Genomic DNA, 24,574 nt, shown 5'->3' with positions numbered 1-24,574 from the left:
TTTGTAAAAGAAATACAATGTATATTTTAATATTAAATTAATTACAAGTAAAGTGATTTGTAGATTTATAAAACGTTATACAGCTAAAAAGTAATCCTGCGCTCCACTCAAAAGAAACATCACACGAGTACAATCCTACTCACTAAACATCCGTAGTCTTATTTCGCTGATGTTGCGCGAACGCAACATTCACATTTTCCATAGGTAAGAGCATTTTTTTTTTTTTATTTTCAATGTAAATTTATGTTATAAATGCTTACTTTAATATTTGTTATTATTTTCACGAGAAAAGAAACATTCCTTGTAGTTTTGGCAGTTAATGGGTTAAAGAAGCAGATGTCTGCAATTTTGCGCAGTTTCTGCATAATTGTTAATACTATTATTTTTTGAAGTATTTAAGATGAGTAATTCTGCAAAGGCTTGTATAATATAATAATATGAATGGAATAGTCCATAATTAAATAATATTTAACAAACGGTATGTTTGAAATTGAAACAACTGTTTACTTTTCAGAATACACTGCTCGACATTGAAAATGCAACACCAAGAAGGAGTGGTCAGAAATTTATGCAAATTTTAGAGTAGACACACATCACTGAGTTATGCGAATGATGTGAAATACGCAGCCCTCCGACGCATGTGAAGTAAGATATAAGGAACGTGCAGAATGGGCAATATTCATGTCGTTTCTGCCAGACGAACTACTCAAGAAAGTTGGTTTTTGTCCCGGAGGATACGTGTAATAAGAAAGAGTGCCAGGCCACCGTCAACGAAGGCACTTCCAGCAGATAGACAATTTTACAAGGGATATGGTTATTGGACTGAGAAGGGCGGGTTGGTCCTTACGTCGAATCGCAGCTGATACCCACATGGATGCAAGCACTGTGCATCGTCTATTGCGAACATGGTTGGAACAAGGAAATGTGGGAAGAAGGAGGGGTGCAGGTGCAACCAGAGTGACGTCAGCATGCGTGGATTGACTCATCTGTGGACAAGCTGTAGCGGTCCCCGCAAGTCCCTTGTACTTCGATTTTGCAGCATGTGCAAGATACCCTGGATGTTCCCCTGTCGACCAGAACCATTTTCCATCGATTGGTTGAATGTGGTTTGCACTCACAGCGTCCGTTAAGAAGACTGCCATTGACCCCACAGCATAGATGCCAACGTTTAGAATGGTGCCGGACTGGAGCGATGTGGATGATAGAATGGCGAAATGTCGTGTTCTCAGATGAGTCACGCTTTTGTTTATCCAGTGACAGTCACCACATACGTGTGTGGCGTCGATGTGAGACAGATCTAATCCAGCAGTAACTGTGGAATGCCCCACCGCATGGCAACGTGGCATAATGGTGTGGGGTGCGCTATTGCCTAAGATTCCAGGTCACCTCTAGTTCGTATTCAGGGCACTATGATGCCCCAATGATACTTGGATAATGTACTGCGGCCGGTGGCAATCCCCTACCTTCAGGGGCTGCATAATACAATTTTTCAGCAGGATAACGCCCGAATGCACAGTGCTCTTATCTGCCAACATGCTCTGCAAGATATACAGATGTTTCCCTGTTAACCGTACTCTCCTGATCTGTCACCAATCGAACATGTGTGGGATGTGATTGGACGCCATTAGCAGACTCTGCTTCTGCCTCATTCAGAAGACGAACTGTGGCAAGTGGTTAAAAGCTAATGGAGAACCATCCACACTCTTATTGACTCTATGCCTAGATGTGTTTCTTCGTGCATCACTGTCCTCGGTGGTCCTACTGAGCCGACGCCGTTCTCGTTCTCTATTCTGACTGTCATTTTGAAATAAAGATCACTTATTGCTGCTTGCTGTCTCTGTCTTTTTTTCCAAATTTCATCACTTTCTGACCACTTCTACTTGGTGTTGCATTTTCAATGTCGAGCAGTGTATATAGGTAATAATAGTTTCACATTTAAATGGAAGCATTTGTTAATTACTTGTCTGCTGAATATGCTTTAGTTCACATTGGGTTCCTTTCATCTAAGAAGTGTTTCAAAAATTAAATGTTTATAAAAGCAAATAGTGAGCCGGCATGGGTATTGCGTGCATCAGACTGTTAATCACTTCACAAATTCCGTTAATCTGGCAACTGTTAATCAGGCCAAAGAATTGAATTGGCAATCATTAAAAATCAAAATTATGAAAAAAAGTGGTCTTCACAAGGAATCTAGTGTAGGTGGATCGTGAACTCAAATCACAAACTCGAATACTTATTTTGGCGTGAAGTTAAACATAATGCAAGATCTATTCATGGAAATTTTAAACACAATTAAAGATTACATCCAGTTAGAGTTGACTTAAGTTTACCTCTTGTATTATCGCGAAGTTGTTTCTTTTATGATAGCCTGAGTAGTTGAATGTTATGTAAACCCTATTATGACATAATTGATTGCATCATTGCAGTAAATTCGTAAGAGCTTGGAGAAGTGTTGGTTAGGAAGTATATTGGTTGTTTCATGGTTTAGATGGTAAAATGGCCGAATGTGGCAAGATTAATTTGAAGTTTCTGTACGATTTGTAAATTAAGAGGAAAAGAGCATTATTTGACTGGTTCCTACAAAGAGGACACCTAATAATGGCTACTAAGAGGTTTACTTAGTAGCCATTATTAGGTGTCCTCTTTGTAGGAAGGAAATACGTATGGTCGAACATCGTTACGGAGGATATTTTTTACTCTTATTTTGTGAATTTATGTGGTGGCATAAGTATACAGATTCTAGTTCAGATATATTTAGGAAGTTTTTGGATGCTTTTAAGGAATTTTGTTGACTAAAGATGTGTGAATTCTTAAATAAGGTAAGTGAATATTTCCTTTGTGTAGTGCAAAGATGAATTTCCTTTTTTGTTATTTCAATGTTTGATTTAAAATGTAGTTTATTGAGATTATATATTTTTTGTTGGCTGCTCCTTTGACTTTTAAAGTGAATATAGTTCGATGTGTATATGGACAAACTCAAGGAGTGCACAAAGTCTAGTTTGTGCAATTCTCTGATGTTATTTTAAGTGAAAATACGTTATTGTATACATGGATAAAGTTGTGGGAGTGCGCAGTGCCATTTTTGTGCAATTCTGGCATTTTTTTTAAAGTGAAAATAGGTCGATGTGTACATAGATACAGAGATTGTGCAATTCTTTGTCTTGTTATTTTGTGTAATAAACTTGTTATTTTGTGCAAGCTAAAATAACAAGTCAAAGAATTTCACAAACTCGATATCCATATACCGCCAAGTTTTGCCAAGGGTTACCCGTAAATATACTTTTGCCATTATATACTTTTAGTATAATACATCTCCGGTAATTTACTTAATGGCATAGATGTGTTGAATACTTGAAAAATTAGGGGTTTTTAAACGTTAACAGTTTAGTGTTGTGAATCTGAAAAATTAGAGGTTTTAAAACTTTTAAACTTTAACTCATCTTAACTGATTTATGGTGCCAGACAAATTAACAAAAAATCAAATTCATCCTAAGGACAATTGTATAGTGGTAGTACAATAAAGCATTGTGAGTACCTGTGTAAAAAGGGAAAATAATAGCAATAACTCCAAATTCAATAAAACTCCATTTTTCTTAAAAGCCTCCTTCAAACAAATAATGGAGTGACATGACAGACCATTATAAAAATACACACAAGATAAATAAACAAAATACAATTAAATTTTAAACACACACATTTATTGATTTCTAGAATATTCCTAAATATTGGATAACTGATCAGTCAATCCTACCACATATTTTACTATGAAAATTAACACATGCTGTGACACACAATTACAGCTTGCAATAATTAATAAACCTTAAGATGATAAATAACACATAACTTATTTACAAATAAGCATACTCATATTAATTTATAAGTTTACTCTTTTTGACATTCAATAGCTTACCATTTAAGCTGATAAAACAAATCTTAAACCTTCATTTACAGATTTAAAATTAACTGGTCGTTATTTAAAATATTCTAATCACCTCTCAGTTTACAATATATTACAAATGATTACCACTTAATTTCTTGTATATTAAGTTAATTTAACATTACTCAATTCGAGTATATTTGTAAATAGAAAAGACAAGATATTTTTTAAAAAAAAAATTCATCACTCAGGGGTGAAGTTTATACATCCTACGACTCGGGAATGCCATCATCGACTGATTAATACAGAGTTTTAATAGTTCAACAGATCGTACAGCTTATTTCGTTGACCTTTGAAGAAATCCACAAAACCCAAATCGTGCTGCTTGCCCGATGCAGGTCAATGATACACACTGTTATCAAGAACGCTTCAACAAAATCAAGACCCAAGGAAAAAGACTGGTTAAACCACGAAAAATGCTTTGAAAGGACCTAAACTGGAAAGGCACTGGGCAAGATAATTTTCTGAAAATTTAGGATTTTTTTAAACTTTTATACTTTACTCCTTAAACTCGCTAGGTGCTGGACAAACTAACTAAAATCAAATTCATCATCAAAACATATCGTATAGTGGTAGTACAATGACCTTTAAATTCACGTTGTGAGAAAACCTAGTAAAATCAATAACAATAAAATGTATAACCGATCAATGCTCAGTAAACTGCATTATAAATCACACAATAAAATAACATAAAAAATTAAATACATGTTTGTTCCTACAAAAACGAAATATTGATTTATCTTATTTAGAAATTTCTGTGTGTTCAGTATGTGGCACACAAAATTCCTTAACATCATCCAAAACTTTCTAAAATTATCTGAACTAGAATATGTATACTGCCGTCTCCACATAAATTCACAAAAATAAGAGTAAAAAATATTTTCTGTATTGCTGGACTGTCGGTGTCATTTCTTCTGAAAATCCCTTTTTATTGCATTCCCACATGCCTTCAATAGTGTTGATCTGAGCTCCTGTTTCCAGATCCTTAAATGTCACTGCGTGATTTACTGATAAGTGAACAAATCCATTATCAAAAAGACAATTGTACGACTTCCAGCAGTTGGATATGATCATTGTTCCAGGTAAAATACTCCATTGAATTACATACAACAAAGTTTCTTTTCTTCTGTTCTCAACCACTTAAAGAAAACACCTTCTGCTGTCTCATTCAATACCACCAGCAGCCATTTTATGATGCAAAGCACAAAATACACAATGTATTTCCTAACCGACATCCAACGCAGAAATAAGCCCTTACAAATATTTTCACATCAGTCAAATTCACTGCAGTTATGCAACCAATCATGCCATAATAGGGTTTCCATAACATTCAACTATTCAGGTTACCTACCATAAATGAAACAACAATGTGGCAATAAATGAAACAACAACTTGGTGATAATCAAAGGAGCACCTTAAAAGAAAATATAGACTAACCCATTGCCACATAAATATAGTTTGGAGCATCATAAATTACCTATTTTTGCAATAAAAGCATTGCCCTGTGAATATTTTTCAAGGGGATGCGAATAAATTGGAAATTACTAAAAATCTCGTACATGCTTTACCGAAAGTCTCCATGAAGATATCTTTTCCTTTGCAGATACCCCCAGTGTACTACAATTAAGTGATCTAGTCTTATTTTTATGATATGGTGAAAGCCATATATATATATTTAGTTAAAGTTTCCATTTATGATTATTAGTTCTATCATTATCAAAAGTAAAAATTATGTGTTGTATTTTCACTCAGAATGGCAAGCATCATGAACTGTTGAACAGTGAAGATCATATAGGACATTTAAAGAAGTACAAAAAAGATAATTCACTTTGTCGACCTGACATCACACACCAAGTAAGAATTTTTTTTTTTTTTTTTTTTTTTTTTTTTTTTTTGTCTTAATATTGTAATTAAACGGTCCTCCTTTCTCCCCCTCCTGCATCTGTGCTGCATACCAGAAGAATATTACAGTACAGTCAAAAGTCTTTAATCTGGACTCGTCTGGACTTCAGCGATTCTGGATTATAGATCATCATTTTAAATCTGGTAAGATGGCATGCAGAAATCATAAAATTAAAAATATGAAAACGTAATTTGTGAAATAAAGAGTAATTATGATCTAAAGGGTATCAAAATTTACAAAAAAAAAGCTTAATATTTATTTGTTTACTTTATTAAACATTTCTTTCAACGTGCGCATGCGTAAAGCATACATTACGCATAGTCGAAATTAGAAAATTGCAAGCAGAAAACTATTTGATGTGTATTCGTAATATTTATAATGATGAGGAATTTGATTAAAATCATATCAAAGACGGAGTACAACGAGATGAAATACTACATTTAGTAAGGAATTATAAGCTGAATAAAATAAAAGCATCTGCCCTGAAGATAACGATAGTGTTGGCAGATCGACTTCCAGTTAATTGCGCCCCCCCCCCCGGCAGAGCAGCGTGAATTTGATAAACAGATTTCGGAATGGTTAGAGAAACAAAGGGTATGCCTTTATCCATTTTTTGCAGTAATTCCACTTTTTGTTTGATGAACATCGAAACATGCTTTCGCTTTGTAGATTCTTTGGCAGCTCCAGAATCGGAAATTCTTTTTGACATAAACGAAAGTTCAAGCTTACTTTTATAAAATTGCTCTAACAGTCTGCAAAAAATAATAAGCCGGATCCAATTAGAAGATTAAGGAACAACGCAATCTGTAATGTTAACTGAATTAGATAATTTTAGCTTGGCTTATACCATTCGTTATACCTTAAAAGTACATGCGTAAACGTATTATGCATAATGCGTTTATGCATATGCAGAAAGTTTGTAGCTTTGAGGTTCGGGTTATAGATCATTCCGGATTATAGACGTCCGGATTAAAGACTTTTGACTGTATAACTATATGGTGTGAGTCTACTGAGTAATTTGATTGTGTAATTCTACCTGCCATATTTAAGATTTAAAGGAAACCTCTTTAACATTAAAAACAGAGGTTCCATTTTGAATTTAAGTCAGTGCTTGAAGTGAAAATTTGAGCAAGAGACACACATTGCACATAATTATTTTTAAAAAGAAGGGGGGAGGGAAGCACTTTTGCAGAAAGATATTTAATTGCTGGACAAACCATTCGTTGGCAGGAGTTTATTGGTAAACACTAATGAAAATACTTAAAACATTGTAGTAATGCTAATTAGTATAATGTTTTAAATTAGTTTGTTTCATTGAACTATTTTGAATAAAATGTGTATGCATAATAATTAATGCTTTAATCAAAATGCAATTATAATAATGGAAAAATATAAATTTGTTGTGTTTATTAATATAATATTTTACAGAAATATGTGCTTAAAATTAGTCTTTCATATTAAAAATAAAATTGGTAAAAAAATTTAATTAATCCTTGTTATTCTTCTAAATGCACTGGTTAGCCAAGCCATATTATTGAAGCTAGTAAACTATAGTTTTTTTTACATACTTTGCAGGTACGGATAAAAAATTGATCATTATTTGGGTTATATTTATGTTATGGTAAATTATTAGACATAATGAAAAATGGAAAAACCAGCTTCATGAAATTTATGTTTTTCAAGCTGAACTCTGTGCTATAAACAAATCAATAAAGTTGCAGTTACTCATAACTTACGAAATCTCCATATTAAATCTGGTAGTCTGTCTGCTGCTTGTCATTCGAAACCTCATTATGCTTCTCACTCATTATTATAAAATCAATTACTGAAGCAGATCAAATTTATAGCTTACGTTTAACTCACTTGAATTAACCCTGTAAGCGGCAAGGCTGTATATATACTACAATTTTTTTTTTTTTTATGTCTGTAAGAACGTGTATATATAGGTGCATATTAAAATATGTTAAAGAAATTAAGGCAATATATCAAAAATACAGAAATCCAGATATGAAATACCAGCAGAGTTTTTACATTAAAATTTTTTAAAAAATTGTTCTCATAGTAGTTTTGGGAAATTTGTGCTTTCTTAGCGAAAACCCTGGCCACTCAGAATGTTAAAATTAATACTGATCAGATGAGAAACAAGAGTTAATCAACCTTTTAAAGCAGCTGCTCATGATGAAGTTGCCCAATTAATTAATTCATATTCCATATATTTGCGTAAATCATATGCCATTTAAATTTGCCATGGATGTATGGTAATAAAAGTGGGAGGAAGCATTGCAGTGTCGAAGAACGTGCACTTTTCTACCTAAAGGTGATAATAAGCAGTCTTTCTATAATGTTGTTGGTAATCTCACTTGTCTGACCTAATCAGAACAAGCCCACAAATTTTATCTCAGCAAGGAATGAATGATTGCATCTGTTGTTAGTATGAGTTCTGCCCAAATTTTAAAGAAGAGCACCTCTGGGAATGGTTTACGGGGGTGACCCATCTGTCCTTCCCTAACACCAAACCACTTGAGAAGAATTTTGGTCACCATATATTTTGAGTGCCCATGGCTTATTCCTGGATTTGGACCCTGACCCTTTGAAGGCTCAATTAGTTCCCTGTATCCTGTCATCCTCAACTTGTTCCTTGCATGGTGTGGTACATTTTGATCCAGGTATGCTCACACATCTCTATTGTAGTGCAATGGTGCACCATCTTATTGGTAATAAAACTTCTCATTCCCATATATTGCACAAATGGCTAGGAAAATGGAATCAGCAGTTGTTTTTAGGTACTCTTCTCCTGTTATAGTACCTTCAAATGAAAAGTTCCAATAAGTCTTTTGGAAGACAAATCATACCACACATTTATGTCAGGCAAATTTACAACCTTTTCAGCAGTATGTGTAGATTATCTTCAGTCTGTACACTCAATTATACCTATTGACAGTTACATTAAGTATAAATTGTGTTTCATGCAACCAAATAATGCTACCCATAATCCTGATTCATGTGTCACCATCTCCTAAAACTATTCACAAAATTGTACCCTCAGGTCTGGGATGTCATCACTGAGTTGTTACACCAACCTTGGCATGTGCACATGCAGCTTGCTTTTCTTCAGAATGCACAGCATTACTAGCAGTTGCATCTCTCTTGCATGATCATAACCCTGAAGATTTTTGTGGTGGCCCTGAAACATTTCCAGCAAATAAGAGATCATCAACTTTAGTCATGTTAACTAGCCCTGATGATCCTGTCTTGCATATTACAGACTGTTCCATAATTTGACTTGTAGACACGTAATTGTTAATCTTGAAATGGTTTTTCTCAAATTGATGTTCTTTCGAATTTCCTTTTTTCAGAAATCTTTGTTTTTAATGTTGACACAAGAATGCTTAGTTTTTTTTCAACAGTTATGTTTCCATAAATTTTGTAGTATCAAATTCTTTTAAAACTTTAAAGTCCTTAGTTGTATCTTTCAAGGAGACTAGTTTTAATTTATTAGAAATTCTAACTGCAAATTAAAGTAAAAATCCAGAGGATAATAGTTGAGTTAAAAACGTTCTTACCAGATGATAGAGCAATAAAACATTTTACAAAAATAGAGTCCTTATCCAAATTTACTACTGATATCATTTGAAAAAATCAAAACTAAAATTTATGCAGGTGAGAAAAATTTGGATATGAGGAAAAAGTTGAGATACGGGGAGCACAGAAATGTTGAAGAAGCATTTCTGAAATGGTTCACCATTTAAAGAAGTTGTAATCTGCCAGTATCTCAACCAATGATTCAGGTAAAGACAAATGAATTTCCATACACCTTAGAAAGATTGGAAATGAATGAAAAACAAATTTAATGCTTGTACATAAAAATAGCCATAAAAATAACCATAATAGTGTTTATTTTTTAATTACATTTAATATTCACTTTTTGTACACTTTTGGATGTGGCTATGTTAATGTTTTTTTTTTTTTTTTTAAACCTTTATTCATCATTCAGTTTTTACATGTTTCTGTGAAATAATTAATTTTTCTTATAGAATTTTATGTAGCAAACCAAACTTCCGGTCACTTGAAGTTTGTTATTGCAAGGTTCGACTATAATAGCAAGAAAGGTATTAGTACTTAACCCTGCAGAAGGAAAGGACATCAGAAGTGTAGTGGTTGCATAAGTAGGTAATAATAAGCAGTTAGTCCTATTTTTAATGTAAGAATGTTATGGAAGTATAAAGTTATTTACGAGATGTTTTGGCTCAAGTGTAAAAAACCTGATGAACAGTCATTCAGCACATAAGGCCAATATGAGAAACTATCTTTAAAACAACTTCAAAGGATACAATGGAATGGCTGTGGTGATATATAATTTTCATTATTGTTAAAGAATCTGCTGAAACTTATTGCTGTTGCTTTGGATAAAATAAAAAAGTTGACTGTTTTCTGTACCAAATGCTTAGTAGATGTGATTGACACTAATAACTGAGAAAAGGTTTAAAGCTCACTCAGTCAGGCTTCAATATCATATGCTAATGTACATGCTTTTTCAAATACTGCCATATGGAACTAACAGTTCATGGAAAAACTGTTAGTTCTTGACTATTTTATGATCATTGGTTTTAACCACTTTGGCAGGAACTTATTTGCCTAACATATTGAGAATAGCTATAGCATGTGCTGAAGGTTTTTCATTTTCTTTGTAAGATTTGTATGATTAACTGAAAAATTAAAAAATATATATATATGTTCATTTCAGTGTTTAATGATGTTGTTTGACAGCCCCTTAAACAGAGCTGGCTTGTTGCAAGTGTTTGTTCACACAGAAAAGAATGCTTTAATAGAAATAAATCCACAGACCAGAATTCCAAGAACTTTCAAACGTTTTTCTGGGCTTATAGGTAAGTTTTATAGTGGTTTCTTTTCTCTTTTCCCCCTCCTTTAAAAAAGTCTTAATAGCCATAAATCCATAGGCAAAAGTTCCCAGAACATGATGTTTTCTGGTCCAATGGCTAAGCTTTATTTATTAAATTTATTAATTATTAACATATTTAACAGCTTACCATTTTCTGTTACAACTAATAAATGATTATATCTTAGAAAATATGGTTATAATTTATTTCTGGAGAGTAAATATTCACATATATATCTTTTATGTCACGTTAAGCTTTAACCTGTCCATTGACTGGTGTTAATCTTTTTAAGTGAACTCAACTGAAATAAGTAGTACGTAGCTCAAAGTTAGTTCTTAGCTCAAGTACGTATAAAATACAACTGGTTTTGTTTGGAGGATGATCATTTAGTTCAATGTGATTCATTTTTCAGTATAGAGAACTATGCAAATAGTTTCATTTCATTCTTCCAGCACGTGGAAAGGAATTCAAGCGATGCTTCAGATTCTAATTTCAAGAACTGTACTAGTAGTTGGATAAATTTTTTTATGTGAAATGTATTGTTGAGAAGGCATTATGAAAGGTGGTATATGACAGAAGCAGGATAAATGATGACCTAAAAAGTAGCTAAAAACTTCCTGTCATGGATGGAAACAGTTTAAAGATGATAGCAATATATGTTGAAAATGTCCTACAACACATTCTCAGGACCATTATTTAGCAGTGATTTCTAAGAGAAGTAGGCAGCTAACTTCAGGAAAGCCTGCAAGATAATTTTTTGCAACTACCAAAGCTCAACTATCCAGGTTTGGTGTACTAAATATTGGAGTTGTGAAAAACATTGGTATAATCGCAGTATAGGTGGGCATCATTTTGAATGGCTGCATTGAGCTACACATTTTTACGAGTAGTAGTATGATTGTTGACATATAATGAGATGACATATGCGATTCTGAAGTTAAATTGTTTAGGATCTCGGCCAGTTACGACTTGCTCCATATCAAGAATAATGCTGTCCCCATTTCGTTGCATTAGTGACCAATTATTTTGAAGGTGAAGGAATGTTGCAAATGTATTGGCCTATATATTCTCCAGATGTTAAATCCAACAGAATTTCTATGGAACTAGAACACTGGAACATCAGCTTTTTGTTACTACAGGAATTCCTAGATAATATAATATACAGTGTGGTCTCTGTAAAGCTTATTTTGGTTAGAGATGACAACATGCCTTATTGTTTTTTTCCTAAATATCCCTAAAAAGTGGTAACACATTTTTTATCCTATTCCACTTCATGTCACAATCTGTAGCCCTATATATATATTCAGAAATAAGCAATTTTGCGTTTAGAAGATAATGTCAGGCATAACAAAATAAAGATCTTGTGCAAGTTCCATGTTCTTAACCACAAAGTCATTCAAGTTGCATGAATTTTTTTATTTTTTCCTTTAATATTCCCTATGAGTGTATTTCTTGATGTGTCATAATCTATTCTCATTCTATCATATATGTAAGGTCTACCAGAAAAATTTTATGCATTTGACAGGGTTTCGTAGCGGTCCTTATAAGTGCTTATAATTCCTTATATTTGAAAATAAAATATAAAGGCCCTTATAGGTGCTTACTTTTTCTTTAAAGCCCTTATTTTTTTCTTTTTAGTGCTTATTTTTTGCTTTTAGTGCTTTTTTTCTTAAATGAATGCGCAATTTTTCCCCGTACCAAAGCTGAAACTAAATAAACAACTTTTCTTCGTAATATGGAATGTCAGATGGTGAAGTTGGTGAATCATATTCCCGGAAATAGCTTTTGGAGAGTACAGACAGGTGCCCGTCGTTCTGTTGGTCAAAGAATTGCGAAAGCAGTAGAAAATTTCGGTACATTCGGCATTCTTTTCCTCCCACCCAAATACTACAAACATTTGAATTTCTATCAAGCTCTTAATAATTTGCATTCTCATTCCGCTTGGTCAGTTCATATTCGTGTTTATTATGATCGTTATGCTTGTATTATGAGTATATGTATGAATGTTTATAATAACATAGTTGCAGTAACTGCTGAAGTATAGTAAATTTCTAAAAATGGTTGTGTTTTAACACAGATTAGCTTTCTAAGGAATAATATTCGGAATGGCTCAAATAAAGGGGAAGTAATCGAATAGTCGAAATAATTTCATTTTTTTTGGCCAATACATTATACAGTACGAAGATTGGGAGGTTCTCCCCTTTTTCCTCAAAATCTCAAATATTGAAACTGTTACAGTTCGCTGTAAAACAAGCAATGGACCTTTTCTTTCTTTCTTTCTTTTTTTCTTGTCACTTTCCTATCTGGATTGAATAAGACTAAAAGTTTTGCGGTCTACCAACCCAAGCGAAGAATGATTCTATTCCGGAAATTTAACTCAGTCTGTTGAAAATTATAATGAAAAACACCCCAGATTGGTAAGTCTCTTTCTTTTCCTTTATTTAGTTCTTTATTCTCCCAATACCGGCAGCTGTTGAATCCGATTGCGTAATATCATGTAGGAAAGAATTACGGCGCACGTATTGCGCAGTAACGTTTGCGATATTTTGCAGAGATAGTTAATTTTGATGTTCGGTCCGAGATTTGTTTATGAACACTTAAAAGAGTTTTACTGTGCTTGCAAAGCAGAATATTTTTCTGTTCCGTTGGTTTGTTTTTATATGATGCACATATCAAAACGTTTATTTAACATTTATTTAGCGGAAAAATCTAAAGAACGGCTACAGTCTATCCTCTCTCCGCTCCTCTTTTTCAAGTTACGCTGGACTGTCCGAATATTCACCAATTTTCAAGTATGCAAGTAGTTAAGCTTTTGCTGTTAAAGGATGACTGCATGAAGTAAATTTCTGTCTTCTGATTTCAGAAATGTTCCTCTTTTTTACTTAAATTACTTTGCTTGCAATATCTGTTAAAGAAAAACTGATATACGATGAAAATTTAGAAAATGTTCAGAATTTAGATTTAAATTAGTTGAATATCAATATGAGTGAAAAAATAAATTGTATTTATTATTAAGTTCCAAGTGAATAGAACAAATATGCCTTATTTTCTCTATTTTGAACTGAAATTTCATCATTAAATCTTGTAATATAGTTTAGTTCTGGATAGTTTTTTTTTTCTCTCATTGTAAACTAGTTCTGTAAATTGAACTGTTATTTAAAATTAAAAAAAAAAAAAAGTAATTATTTTCCATGGTTGAGGTAATGCTTATTCTCTCTTAATAAATACTGCATTTCTCATATTTTAAATTACAAGTCAAATTTTTAAGGTTATGCAGTTGTGTATAATGTAATTAGACAGGTGCTTATTTTTTTCTTAAAATGTGCTTGAAAAGTGCTTATTTTTTTAACTAAAATGTGGCTATGAACCCTGATTTGAGAAGTGAAAGAAAATAATGTATTTTTACATTGTTTTTTATTTTTTTCACATTATTTATTCTTTTTAATAATAATATTTATTGTACATATAATTTCCGTCATTACTGATGACCTTTTGCCAAAATTTGAAAATAAAATTTTTTAATACCTTCACAGCAAAGTTGGGCAAAAACCTAAATCTGTTTTATATGTGGTGCTTTCTCCCATCACGTTATCGTGGCTTTGGCTCATTGGTTTCCGAGAGTTGTTAAATGGCACGCATAGACATTCTTTTGAAGCAACTAAAGTAGCTCTCTTATTTGAATGTAATTTGTTTAATGTCAACGTTTAGCTTTTGATGCTCGCATTGCAATCTTGTCTTAAAGGGAAACTGCATGTAATGGGGAAAACGAGGCAAAGATCCCCAAGAGAGAAGTAATTACGTCAGTCACTTAAGTAGTTCATTCCAACTGAAATTTGTATGTATGGGCATTTCAGATATTTGAGCAGCACAGATTTCGAAAATGTATTGTCCTTAGAGGCAAAGATTTCAGCTAATGCTTTGGCTGACATCTGCAGTTTTTTTTTGTTTTTTTTTTTCCCAAGGAGCAAAACAAATGACAATCAGGGGGTACCGAGTATGGAAAGTATAGTTGGTATGGGAGAATTTCCCAGCCTGGCACTGAGATTTGTCGGAGAGTCACTTTCAGCATGTGGTCTAATGATATTTTTACTGGTAATCTACTTTTCATCAGCAGTTTGTTATCATCTAGTTCAAAAAGGGCCAATTTTTGTTTTGAGCAAGTAGAGATGTGCATTTGATGCACATTTTTCTTACTTAACTCATGAGGCAACCATCTGGAATATTTATAGACCAATCCTAATTTCCAAATATGATCTGAAATGGTTTGTTGAGTAGAGTTAAGCTTTTCCACAGGCTCCCATGTTGTCAAAAAAGGATTTACTCTATCATAGTCTTGACCATATTGTCTTTGATCTACACCAAAAATTTTCACTAAATTTCAGGATGTTTCTGTACCATTTCTTCCTTGTTGGAATTCATACAAAATACAGTGTCATAAATTAACTTTAGGAGTAGCCTTGTTTACACAATCGTATCTCGCATAATATTAAAAAAAAACATATGTGTATAAATGATCATATAAAGAGAGATAGCCATATACTGAGTAGTCATAAATAAACTTCCCCAAGATATGAAACCCTAGTAGCCATCTGCTCAGCCAATCAAAATGAAGTTTCAGATGATGTTATCTTCAGTTATATAATGATTTAAAACAGCAGAGCTCTAATGGTTATGGTTATATTAAAAAAAATTTGAATGGCAACATCTTTTTTTCCTGCACAAATTTGCCTGTGTATTTAAACACTATAAATGACATTGGAATCATACACATATTATGAAAACTGCCAGCATATAAAACCTTTGCAAAGAAGAGCATAGGTATAATGACAATATACAGGATGTGAGGAGGGAGGGGGAACTTTTGATGGAATTACAAGTTTTCAATGTGTACATCTTTGCAAATTATAATGCATTGCATGTAGGAGATTGTTGACAACCATGATGAATGTAACATTGCAGGATGAATCTGTATAACTTTAAGTTTTATGGCATCTTTCACTTCTAAGAAATTTCATGAATTTGATGTGTACAATATAAATTTTAGGTAACCCCGTAACCAGAAATCCATCGGAGAGAATAGGGGAGGGGGCGTGGTGGCCATGGAACCTCGAAGTTACGGGAGATGACTCTATCTCTAAAGTACTACTGCAGCACTTGCCAAATACACATGGTGATATGTTTAGGAACACCATCTTGCATCCATACAATGCCATCAACAACATTTTGCTGCTGCAATTCTGGAATTACATAATTCTGCAACGTTGTTGCATACCAAGTACTTGTGATGGAGCATGATTTAATACCTGCAGAAGTGGCCTTTATAAAGAAATAAGAACCAAGAATAAATGCACTTGTGAAGCCATGCCATGCAGTGAGTTTAGCTTCATGCAAAGGTGCTGATGCCACATTGCAAGGATTTTTATCAGCCCACTAAACACGGTTCTTGAAGTTTTCATTCCGAATAGTGTAGAAATGCACCTAATCGATCCATAATATCCAAAGTAGCCACATGGTGTCTTCATCTGCTATCATGATAAAGAAAATATTTCCAAAGTCGACATGCTGTTGCTCATCTCCAATTGCCAATGTTTGGATATGCTGGAATCAGTAAGGAAACATCCGCAGACCACAGCACAGAAACTTGAGAACTGATTTTTGGTACATCCAAACTGCAGGCAATGCTTATTGTAGTGTGCAATGGACCTGAAGTAATCATATTATGCACTTTCACAATAACTACAATAGTAACAGATGGTCATTGGAATAACGGTCATGCTTCCAGCATCAAGTTTTTTATCAAATAACTTACAATTTTTATGGAACATGGGCCTCATCTGAGCTTCTGATTTTGTTGATAAGCTTGCACTGGTTCAGTAGCATTTTCCCCATTCAATAAATCAGCTTCATTGGTTCACCTTGTTGTTTCCCTGTAAGTAACATCTTGTTAGTGCATTCAAACACCTGACTGAAGAAAGTCTTCCCACACTGCTTACTAAAGGTTTTCCACAAGCAATGCTTTGCACATGGTGTTCTATGACTAGTGCTTTACTGTCTCTCTATGTGAAAATTATACAGAGTGTGTCAATGCGCACCCATTCTGTGTTTTCATTGGTCCTTTACAATGCTCTTTACAGATGTTTTGCGTCAGCAGTTTTCATCATGCATGTATCGCTGCAATGTCATTTATGATTTTTCAATACATTGAAGTATAAGAAAAAAAAGTGGGTGTTGCCATTCATAATTTTCGATTTTTTTTTTTTTTTTTTTTTTTTTTTGTTGTAGCCATAAATTTGAAAGCTCTATTGTTTTAAATCATCACAGTGTTCAGTGCATACCTTCAAATAATAATATCTGAAATTTCATTGGTTGAACGGGTAGGCAGATAGTGGTTTATATATCAGGGGAGTTTTTTTTTTTATGACCACTCTGTATGTCTCAATTGAACACGTGCATGTTTGTTGAAATTTGGAATAACATTATTGGAGACAACTTTCAGTAGACTTTGAATATATTCATATGCCAGTTGTCTGATACGTAATTCATTTTTAATTTATTTCTATTTTATGATGTAACTGTTTTACAATTTCTAAAATTTTTCTTGCAGTGCAGTTACTATTCAAACTCACTATTAGATCTGCAGATGGAAATCACAGACTTATGAAGGTAATGACTATTTATATATTTAATCTAGAGGTTTACTGAATTGCTTTTAGTTAGATATATTTTTAATTAAAAATAACTATGCTTTATTAATTTTCTTTATTTATTTATGATATAGAAGCTATCAGTTAAAAAAGGGTTTTCATGTAACTTTTTGGGGGGACATTAAATGTTTTTCTTGATGTTTTGATGATATGATGAAAAGTCAAAGTTACATTGCCATTGTAATATTTGTTATAGATGAAGTGGGAATTCATAATCATTATTTGCAAAATAAGTGAAAATATTTTGGTAGGTCACTCAATAGTTTTTATAGCTCAATAGTTTCACTTTCACATGGATAATAGGCAAGAATTTGATCTTACTTATCATTCCCTGCCATTAATTACTTATATTGAGTTACAGGAAGTGGATTTGATCTCATTTTGCCTTTTTTTGTTTGTTTTTTCTACTATACCAGAGTTTATTAAACTGTGGGTCTTGGTACCTGCAATAGGGGGTCGCCAAAAATTTTAGCTGTTTTAATATTTCTTCAACTTATAATAATTTTACGATTGCCGAATATTTTTACATAATGTATCTAAAAATAGATAAAAAATAACACAATACAGACAAATTAAAAATGAAAATATTTCAACACATTTTTGTTATAATAGATATGATTATTTTACTTTAAAAATTAAAGTTAATCACCTGAAACAGCAATAGTATATTATCTTTCAAGTGAAGAAACTGATAGTTTCACTCACTCATGTGTTGGATTTGTGCAATGCTTATGGGATTCCACAAAATATTCATAAATATTATGGGGTCCCCACACCAAAAAGTTTAAGAAACCCTTTACTATACCATTTTTGTATTCATTACAAATGTAAGTGCATCTTATCCTCCCACTTAGCAGTCTTGCTAAACTATAGTTATTCCTTTCTTTAGTTTTTTTTTTTTGGGGGGGGGGAGGGGAATGTTCTAACTTCTTTCAGAAATGTATTCCTGTTCTTTTTTATTTTTCTGTCATAACATTTTACCAGTTCATATCCATTATAATAATTGCCCATAAATACGTTACATCCTACATCTAGCATTCCATAAACTTCAGAAATATACCACTAGGTTTTGTTATCACATACAAGTTGATTTATGGCATTTGTTTGCTATATATTGTTTAAAAATAAGTTGTCCACACCACAATATCATTGATCATCTAAACTAATATCTCGTCTTGGGCAATATATTTCAAATAATCATGCATTGAACAAATTGACAATTCTTCTGACATTATACAGTTGATCCTTTGGGGGTTCTGCATTCTGCTTTGGGGTTCTGCATTCTGCTTATTATTGAAAGCATTGTGAAGTACAATGCTTTCAATAATAACAAAAATCAATCCTGCTAATATTACCTAAGAATACACGTAAGACAAACAGTGTATTTATTTCCAGTAATCTTGCCTGCAATTAATTCATATGGTTCCTATATGTAATATATATCAAATTATTTTGCGAGCATAATCATTCATTTTATCAACTGTTTCATTCATATGGTTGGTAGAAAGTGACAAAAGTACTGTAAAGTCACCTGGAACAGGTTGTTGGAAACACTCAAATTTTGTGAATGGAAATTGTTTCATGGATGTTGATTCATTTTTCCAAATTATGTTTTCTACCGTAGCAGAATATCATATACGTGTCACACCTTACATGATATGGTCTTCATCTTCCAAATCTGAAATATATCGGACATATTTCAGAGGAAAGAATTCCTCGTTGCTTTCACCATCACAACTAAAATTATTCAGGTAATTGTCCAATAGTTCATCTAACAAATTTGAAATTTCATCAGCCATTAGTGGCTTTTTATTTTGCATTTTTCTTTTAATGTGAAGGCTGTGCAGAAATATCTTCTACAACTATCTACTTTAATCATATACAACTCATGCTACAATTTTTTTTTCAATAACTAATAAAGTAATTTGAAACTAATACAACTAGTTTCTAACCTTCAAGTACCAGCATACAGGCTCAAAACATAATGTCGATTGAACTGGAGAATAAACAATGAAGTGTAGCTACTCTTGCACCAGTGCACGACTGGCACCTAAGCCATACCCCATATTATGCATCGGTGCTGAATTGGCTGTTCAGCAATAACGCCATATCACGCGCAAGCCCATAATTGGCAGTGATTGTGTTAAAGAAAATATCTCTTCAATAATTTCTCATTAGATTCAGGGTCCATTTAATTTTTCTTTTTAACCCAGAAGGGCACTTTAAATGTCTGAATCAGTTTTCAAATTGTTGTCACCAAATATTATTTAGTTGTATAAACAACAGAAAGTTAAGAATCTACATGAATGTATGTCTGTTTCTCGCATTGTGGAAAAACAATGGTACCTAGAGTTGTCAAATTTTGAATAACATAGTCCTGCATTCAAGCATGGGTACTTGGAAGCCTGAATTTGGAATTTGTTTTATTATCTATTTCATATTTTATAAAACTATAATGAATATTTGATTTAAACATGCAACACTCAGAAGGGCATATTTTCCTTAAATAGGGACAGAAGTGAGCACAAATTAACATATCGAAAAGTCTGCTAATTCATATTCAAGAATCATAAAGTTGATACAATGTTACAGCTTTCTTAGATGCTTGGTTTCATTTCTGTGTGTGAGAATCTGGTTGCTTTCAATTGTTGTAGAATTGAAAAATATTTTTTTAATATTGATTTGCAGGTATGGATATCTGGAAGCTAAAATATATTTTTCGTTTATGATTCCAGGAAAAAGTACTTTTAAATAGCTGTAAATTTTTAGTACGAAAACATTCACCATGTAAAGTGTAAAAATGGTATCTCTAATTATGTATTTATTTCAGGTAATTAAAAATCCAGTCACTAATCACTTGCCTGTTGGATGTAAGAAAATAGCTACGTCATATAATGCAGAAAAAGTTGTCAATCCTAGAGAATTGGTCCCACATGATGAACCTATTGTTATAGTTGTTGGAGCGATGGCTCATGGTCAGGTAAAAAGCTTTAGTATTTTTAACTATCTTTTTAAGAAACTAAACACTTACTTTTGTATATAGCAGAAAGTCGGAAATCCAGATATGCAGTATGAGGAAAGGCTTAAAATTTTGACCTCCAGATTACCCACAACTATTTTTGGGTATGCTTAGGCTGCTATCACACGTCGGTTCGTTTCGGAAGAACAACTGTTTGGAACAATTTTTCTGCTTTGTCACAACAGCCAATCACCATAGATCGCTTTGGATTTAACGCAGGGGAAACTGGTTTCCCATTACAAACAAGCTGATAGCTGATTGGTTGAAAACGAACAACTTGCAATTTTTTTTGAAAGGAAGGGAAAACTCGCACGTCTTTCTTTCAATAGTAAAGCAGGTAGAAAAATTGTCCGAAATAGTTGTTCGTGTGAAACAAATGCCGTGTGATATGGGTCTTATGCATGCACATTTAAGTTTGTTTATTTTTTTGTAATAAAACGGGGAGAGTCCAGATTCTTAATTTCAGTTCGCACTGAATAAAATACTCCATACTGAAGAAATAATCATTTATTAGCATAAATCTGTATGACCAATAGGTTGGCTACATAGCTGCCATTTTGCTTTGCGAAATATTATTTATTATTTTCTGATTTAATCATTACATGGCAGCTTGAGAAAGGACACTTGCAACAATGTCTAAACTCTTTTTTTTTTTTGTTAGTAATTGAATACCAAAGAGCATGGTAATCTTTTATGTCGACATTATGCTTGGCGATGATTATGGACTTAAGCTAACTGCTCTTAAGTATTGAATGTGTTGACAAGGAGAAATTAACTCAAAATTTCTTTCCATATACAAAAATTAGATTTTATAAATGATACTCATAGACCAAATATTATATTTAGTGCAGTTTTCATTAAGAATAACTGATTTGTTATTCAGATAAGTCCAGAACCTGCGCCAAGCTGGTGCATCTGCGTTAGTCGAGTGAAATTAGGGGACGCAATTTTTTTTAGAATTTAGAGAGCATAGCAAAATCTTAAGAATTTTGGATGGCATTGTGATGCAAAATTCAGAAGTGGTGTAATTTTTAGAATTTAGTGAGACGCAAAATTTAGGGCTCATAGACAACTGGCCATAAAATGTCTTAGCATTCTCCCTTGATGAGCCTTAAGCATGTGTGAGAAATAGGTCTAAGGTTTATGATGATAGCCATCAATTTGAAGGTTTTCGGATATTGCAAACAAAAAGTGAAATTTTCCAAGTAATGGAATTTCTGGAGAAGTGGTCATAAATGAAGATAATATAACAGAAGATTTCCCGGTGTATTGGTGTATTTAATTATGGCAAAGCACACTAGGGCTATCTGCCTAAGGGAAGGGATGCCTTCGTGGAGGACTTTCTAAGGGAAATTGGCTCGTATACATGTTACACATGGGGAAAACCACAAAACACCCATGCAGCCAGCCCGTTCGCAGGATTCGAAGCTCGGACCGAACTATCAGTATTCAACAACTTTACCGCTCGGCCGCTGGTGGGCCCTGTTGTGATGACAATGCACCCAGTCGTCAATTAATGTAGGGCAAAATCTGTAGTATGGCTCTAAAGTTAGAGAATATCACTACTAGTAGTAAATAAAAGTTAGAGAATATCACTACTAGTAGTAAATAAACTGGCATAGCAAAAAAAATTTCGATTGATAATTGTGGTACTTGGCACAGGACTTCGTGCAGGAGTGCTCGTTTGGGGTGGAATTATTCTTGGTTCCAGAACTGACCTGCATGTTCAAATTGGAACTATGACAAGCCATACAATGTATTAACATATCAACCATGTAATATTGGTTTTTTGTAAATAGGTTTTTTTTTTTTAATTTGCTCCAGGATAAAAAAATCGCTAATTTTTTTAATAATATCAAACATATAGCATTTTTTTTTTTTTGTTCTTTACCTTTTGTTTAATAAATAAGCTTTATAAATAAGTCAAATTTGTTTTGCTTCTAACTCTTCCTTGCCTGATTTTGCATTATCCTTAATTTATGGACATGAGTGTAGATTTAAACTGATGCTCCTATATCCAGAACTGTTGAAGTCCCTATGAGTCAGGATCTCGTACTGTGTACTGTATTTGATCTGCCAGAAAGATATACTGCTTGAAGTCCTGTTTTATGAAATGTGTTTGTTTACTTCTGGAGAATTTTCGTATTTGTACACAGTTAACAATTGAGAATTAAAAAATTGAATTTATAAAATTTTGAGAATTTAAAAAATTAATAAGATAAAACTAATGGTGGATGGCTTCACATATGTCACTCAAAATGCATTGCACATTTAGCTTTGTCCTTTTATTCAACAATTCAGTGAGATGACAGTTTTTAATGATTACTGTTTATTATTCTGTTAATACCCCATCAGTTATTAGTAAAGTGAACAAGATATTGTGTCTATCTATACAAAAAGTGTTGGCCCAAATAACAAAGAAACTTAAATAACTTAAATTGAAAGCAATGTTTAATAAAGTGGACAAATTGATGAAAAAATATTGAGTTTATTATTAGGATGATTTCTTTAAGGTCATAAATGCTTTTTGATTTTATCATTTCTACATGTCATCTTACTACACTCATATCCATAATAAGGATAATTCGGAGTCACGTGGAAATCGAATACTAAAATAAATATATCACCTGTAAAATCACTACACACATCTTCAAGAATCATATACAAATTTCAGGAAGTAACCAGATGACACCGATGGTACGTCACAATGACGAGTGTAAGAGAGTGATACATAAGGAATACAGGCAAAGAAGTAAAATTGTTTGCAGGTGTTTTATAAGCATTTCAGTGCAATAACCGAATAGTTATGACATAAAGGATGCATTTGGATTATTTTTTACGTGATAGAATTATCGGCTGCCTGGAATGTGGGCGTACCGAACTGGAAGTATCAGACGAACTTGGAATTGCCCAGCGTGTCATCTCCAGGCTTTAGCAACGATTCCAAGATAATGGTAATGTGAGTAGACGTTACAGCACAGGTCGCCCCAGAGTTACAACGCCGAATGAGGACCCGTATTTGGCAGTTACTGCCAAAAGAAACAGGCGGAGCACAGCCTGAGACCTATTTTGTCAGCTCTCTTCAACCACTGGTACGACAATTTCAAGGCAGACCGTGTACAGACGCTTAGGGCAGATTGGTCTATATGCTCGTAGACCTGTCAGATGCATTCCACTTACTGCAACTCGCTGTTGCCTGCGGTTAGCCTGGAGTAGAGAGCATGCATTGTGAACACCACAACAGTGGGCTTGTGGGATGTTTTCCGATGAGTCAGGTTTAGCTTGCAGTCTGATTCTCGCCGGACTTTCGTATGGAGAACTCCAGGTACCCATTACCACCAAGAAAACCTCATTGAACGACACCGTTACGGTGGTGCAGGAGTGCTCGTTTGGGGTGGAATTATTCTTGGTTCCAGAACTGACCTGCATGTTCAAATTGGAACCATGACAAGCCAAATCTATTGGGACGTCATTCTGGAACAACATGTACATTTGTTTCGGGGTGCCATGGGCGCACAATTTGTGTTTATGGATGCCAATGCCCGTCCTCACCGTGCAAACATTGTAAGCGAATGCCTTCAATCGGAAGAATATCACCCGTATGGACCGGCCAGTATTCTCACCGGACTTGAATCCAGTAGAGCACGTATGGGACATGCTTGGCCGACGAGTTGTCAACCTCCTCCTACATGTCTACTGGAACTTCGGAGAGCATTGCTTTTTGAGTGGTGTAATATCTCCCAAGATCAGATCGATAATTTGATACTCAGCATGCGTAGGCGTTGTACGGACTGTATTGCATCATCTGGGAGACATACAGTGTATTAACAATCATACCAACCATGTAATATTGTTTTTTTGTAAATAGATTTTTTTTTTTTTTTTTTTTTTTTTTTTTTTTTTAAATTTGCTCTAGGGAAAAAAAATCGCTAATTTTTTTAATAATATCAAACGTATAGCATCTTTTTTTGCTCTTTACCTTTTGTTTAATAAATAAGTCAAATTTGTTTTGCTTCTAACTCTTCCTTGCCTGATTTTGCATTATCCTTAATTTATGGACATGAGTGTAGATTTAAACTGATGCTCCTATATCCAGAACTGTTGAAGTCCCTA

The 24,574-nt window shown here is 33.5% G+C and overlaps 1 protein-coding gene across 3 annotated transcripts in view; it reads left to right on the top strand.

The window, feature by feature from the left end:
• LOC118196808 (ribosomal RNA small subunit methyltransferase NEP1) overlaps positions 1 to 24,574 on the top strand; it is a 66,148-nt gene that overhangs the window by 20,302 nt on the left and 21,272 nt on the right. For all 3 annotated transcript variants that reach the window (XM_085817519.1, XM_085817520.1, XM_085817518.1), the window contains exons 2-5: positions 5,690 to 5,791; positions 10,585 to 10,726; positions 17,343 to 17,401; positions 20,273 to 20,422. In XM_085817519.1, the coding sequence (XP_085673645.1) occupies positions 5,690 to 5,791; positions 10,585 to 10,726; positions 17,343 to 17,401; positions 20,273 to 20,422 (453 nt within the window). The remainder of the gene's footprint in view (positions 1 to 5,689; positions 5,792 to 10,584; positions 10,727 to 17,342; positions 17,402 to 20,272; positions 20,423 to 24,574) is intronic.

Source organism: Stegodyphus dumicola, chromosome 5 (genome assembly GCF_044657685.1).
Source record: "Stegodyphus dumicola isolate Sdum_Otavi_A_Nest chromosome 5, ASM4465768v1".
NCBI lineage: Eukaryota > Metazoa > Arthropoda > Arachnida > Araneae > Eresidae > Stegodyphus > Stegodyphus dumicola.
The sequence above is the reverse complement of the archived record's forward strand: the minus strand, read 5'-3'. Positions and strand labels throughout refer to the sequence as shown.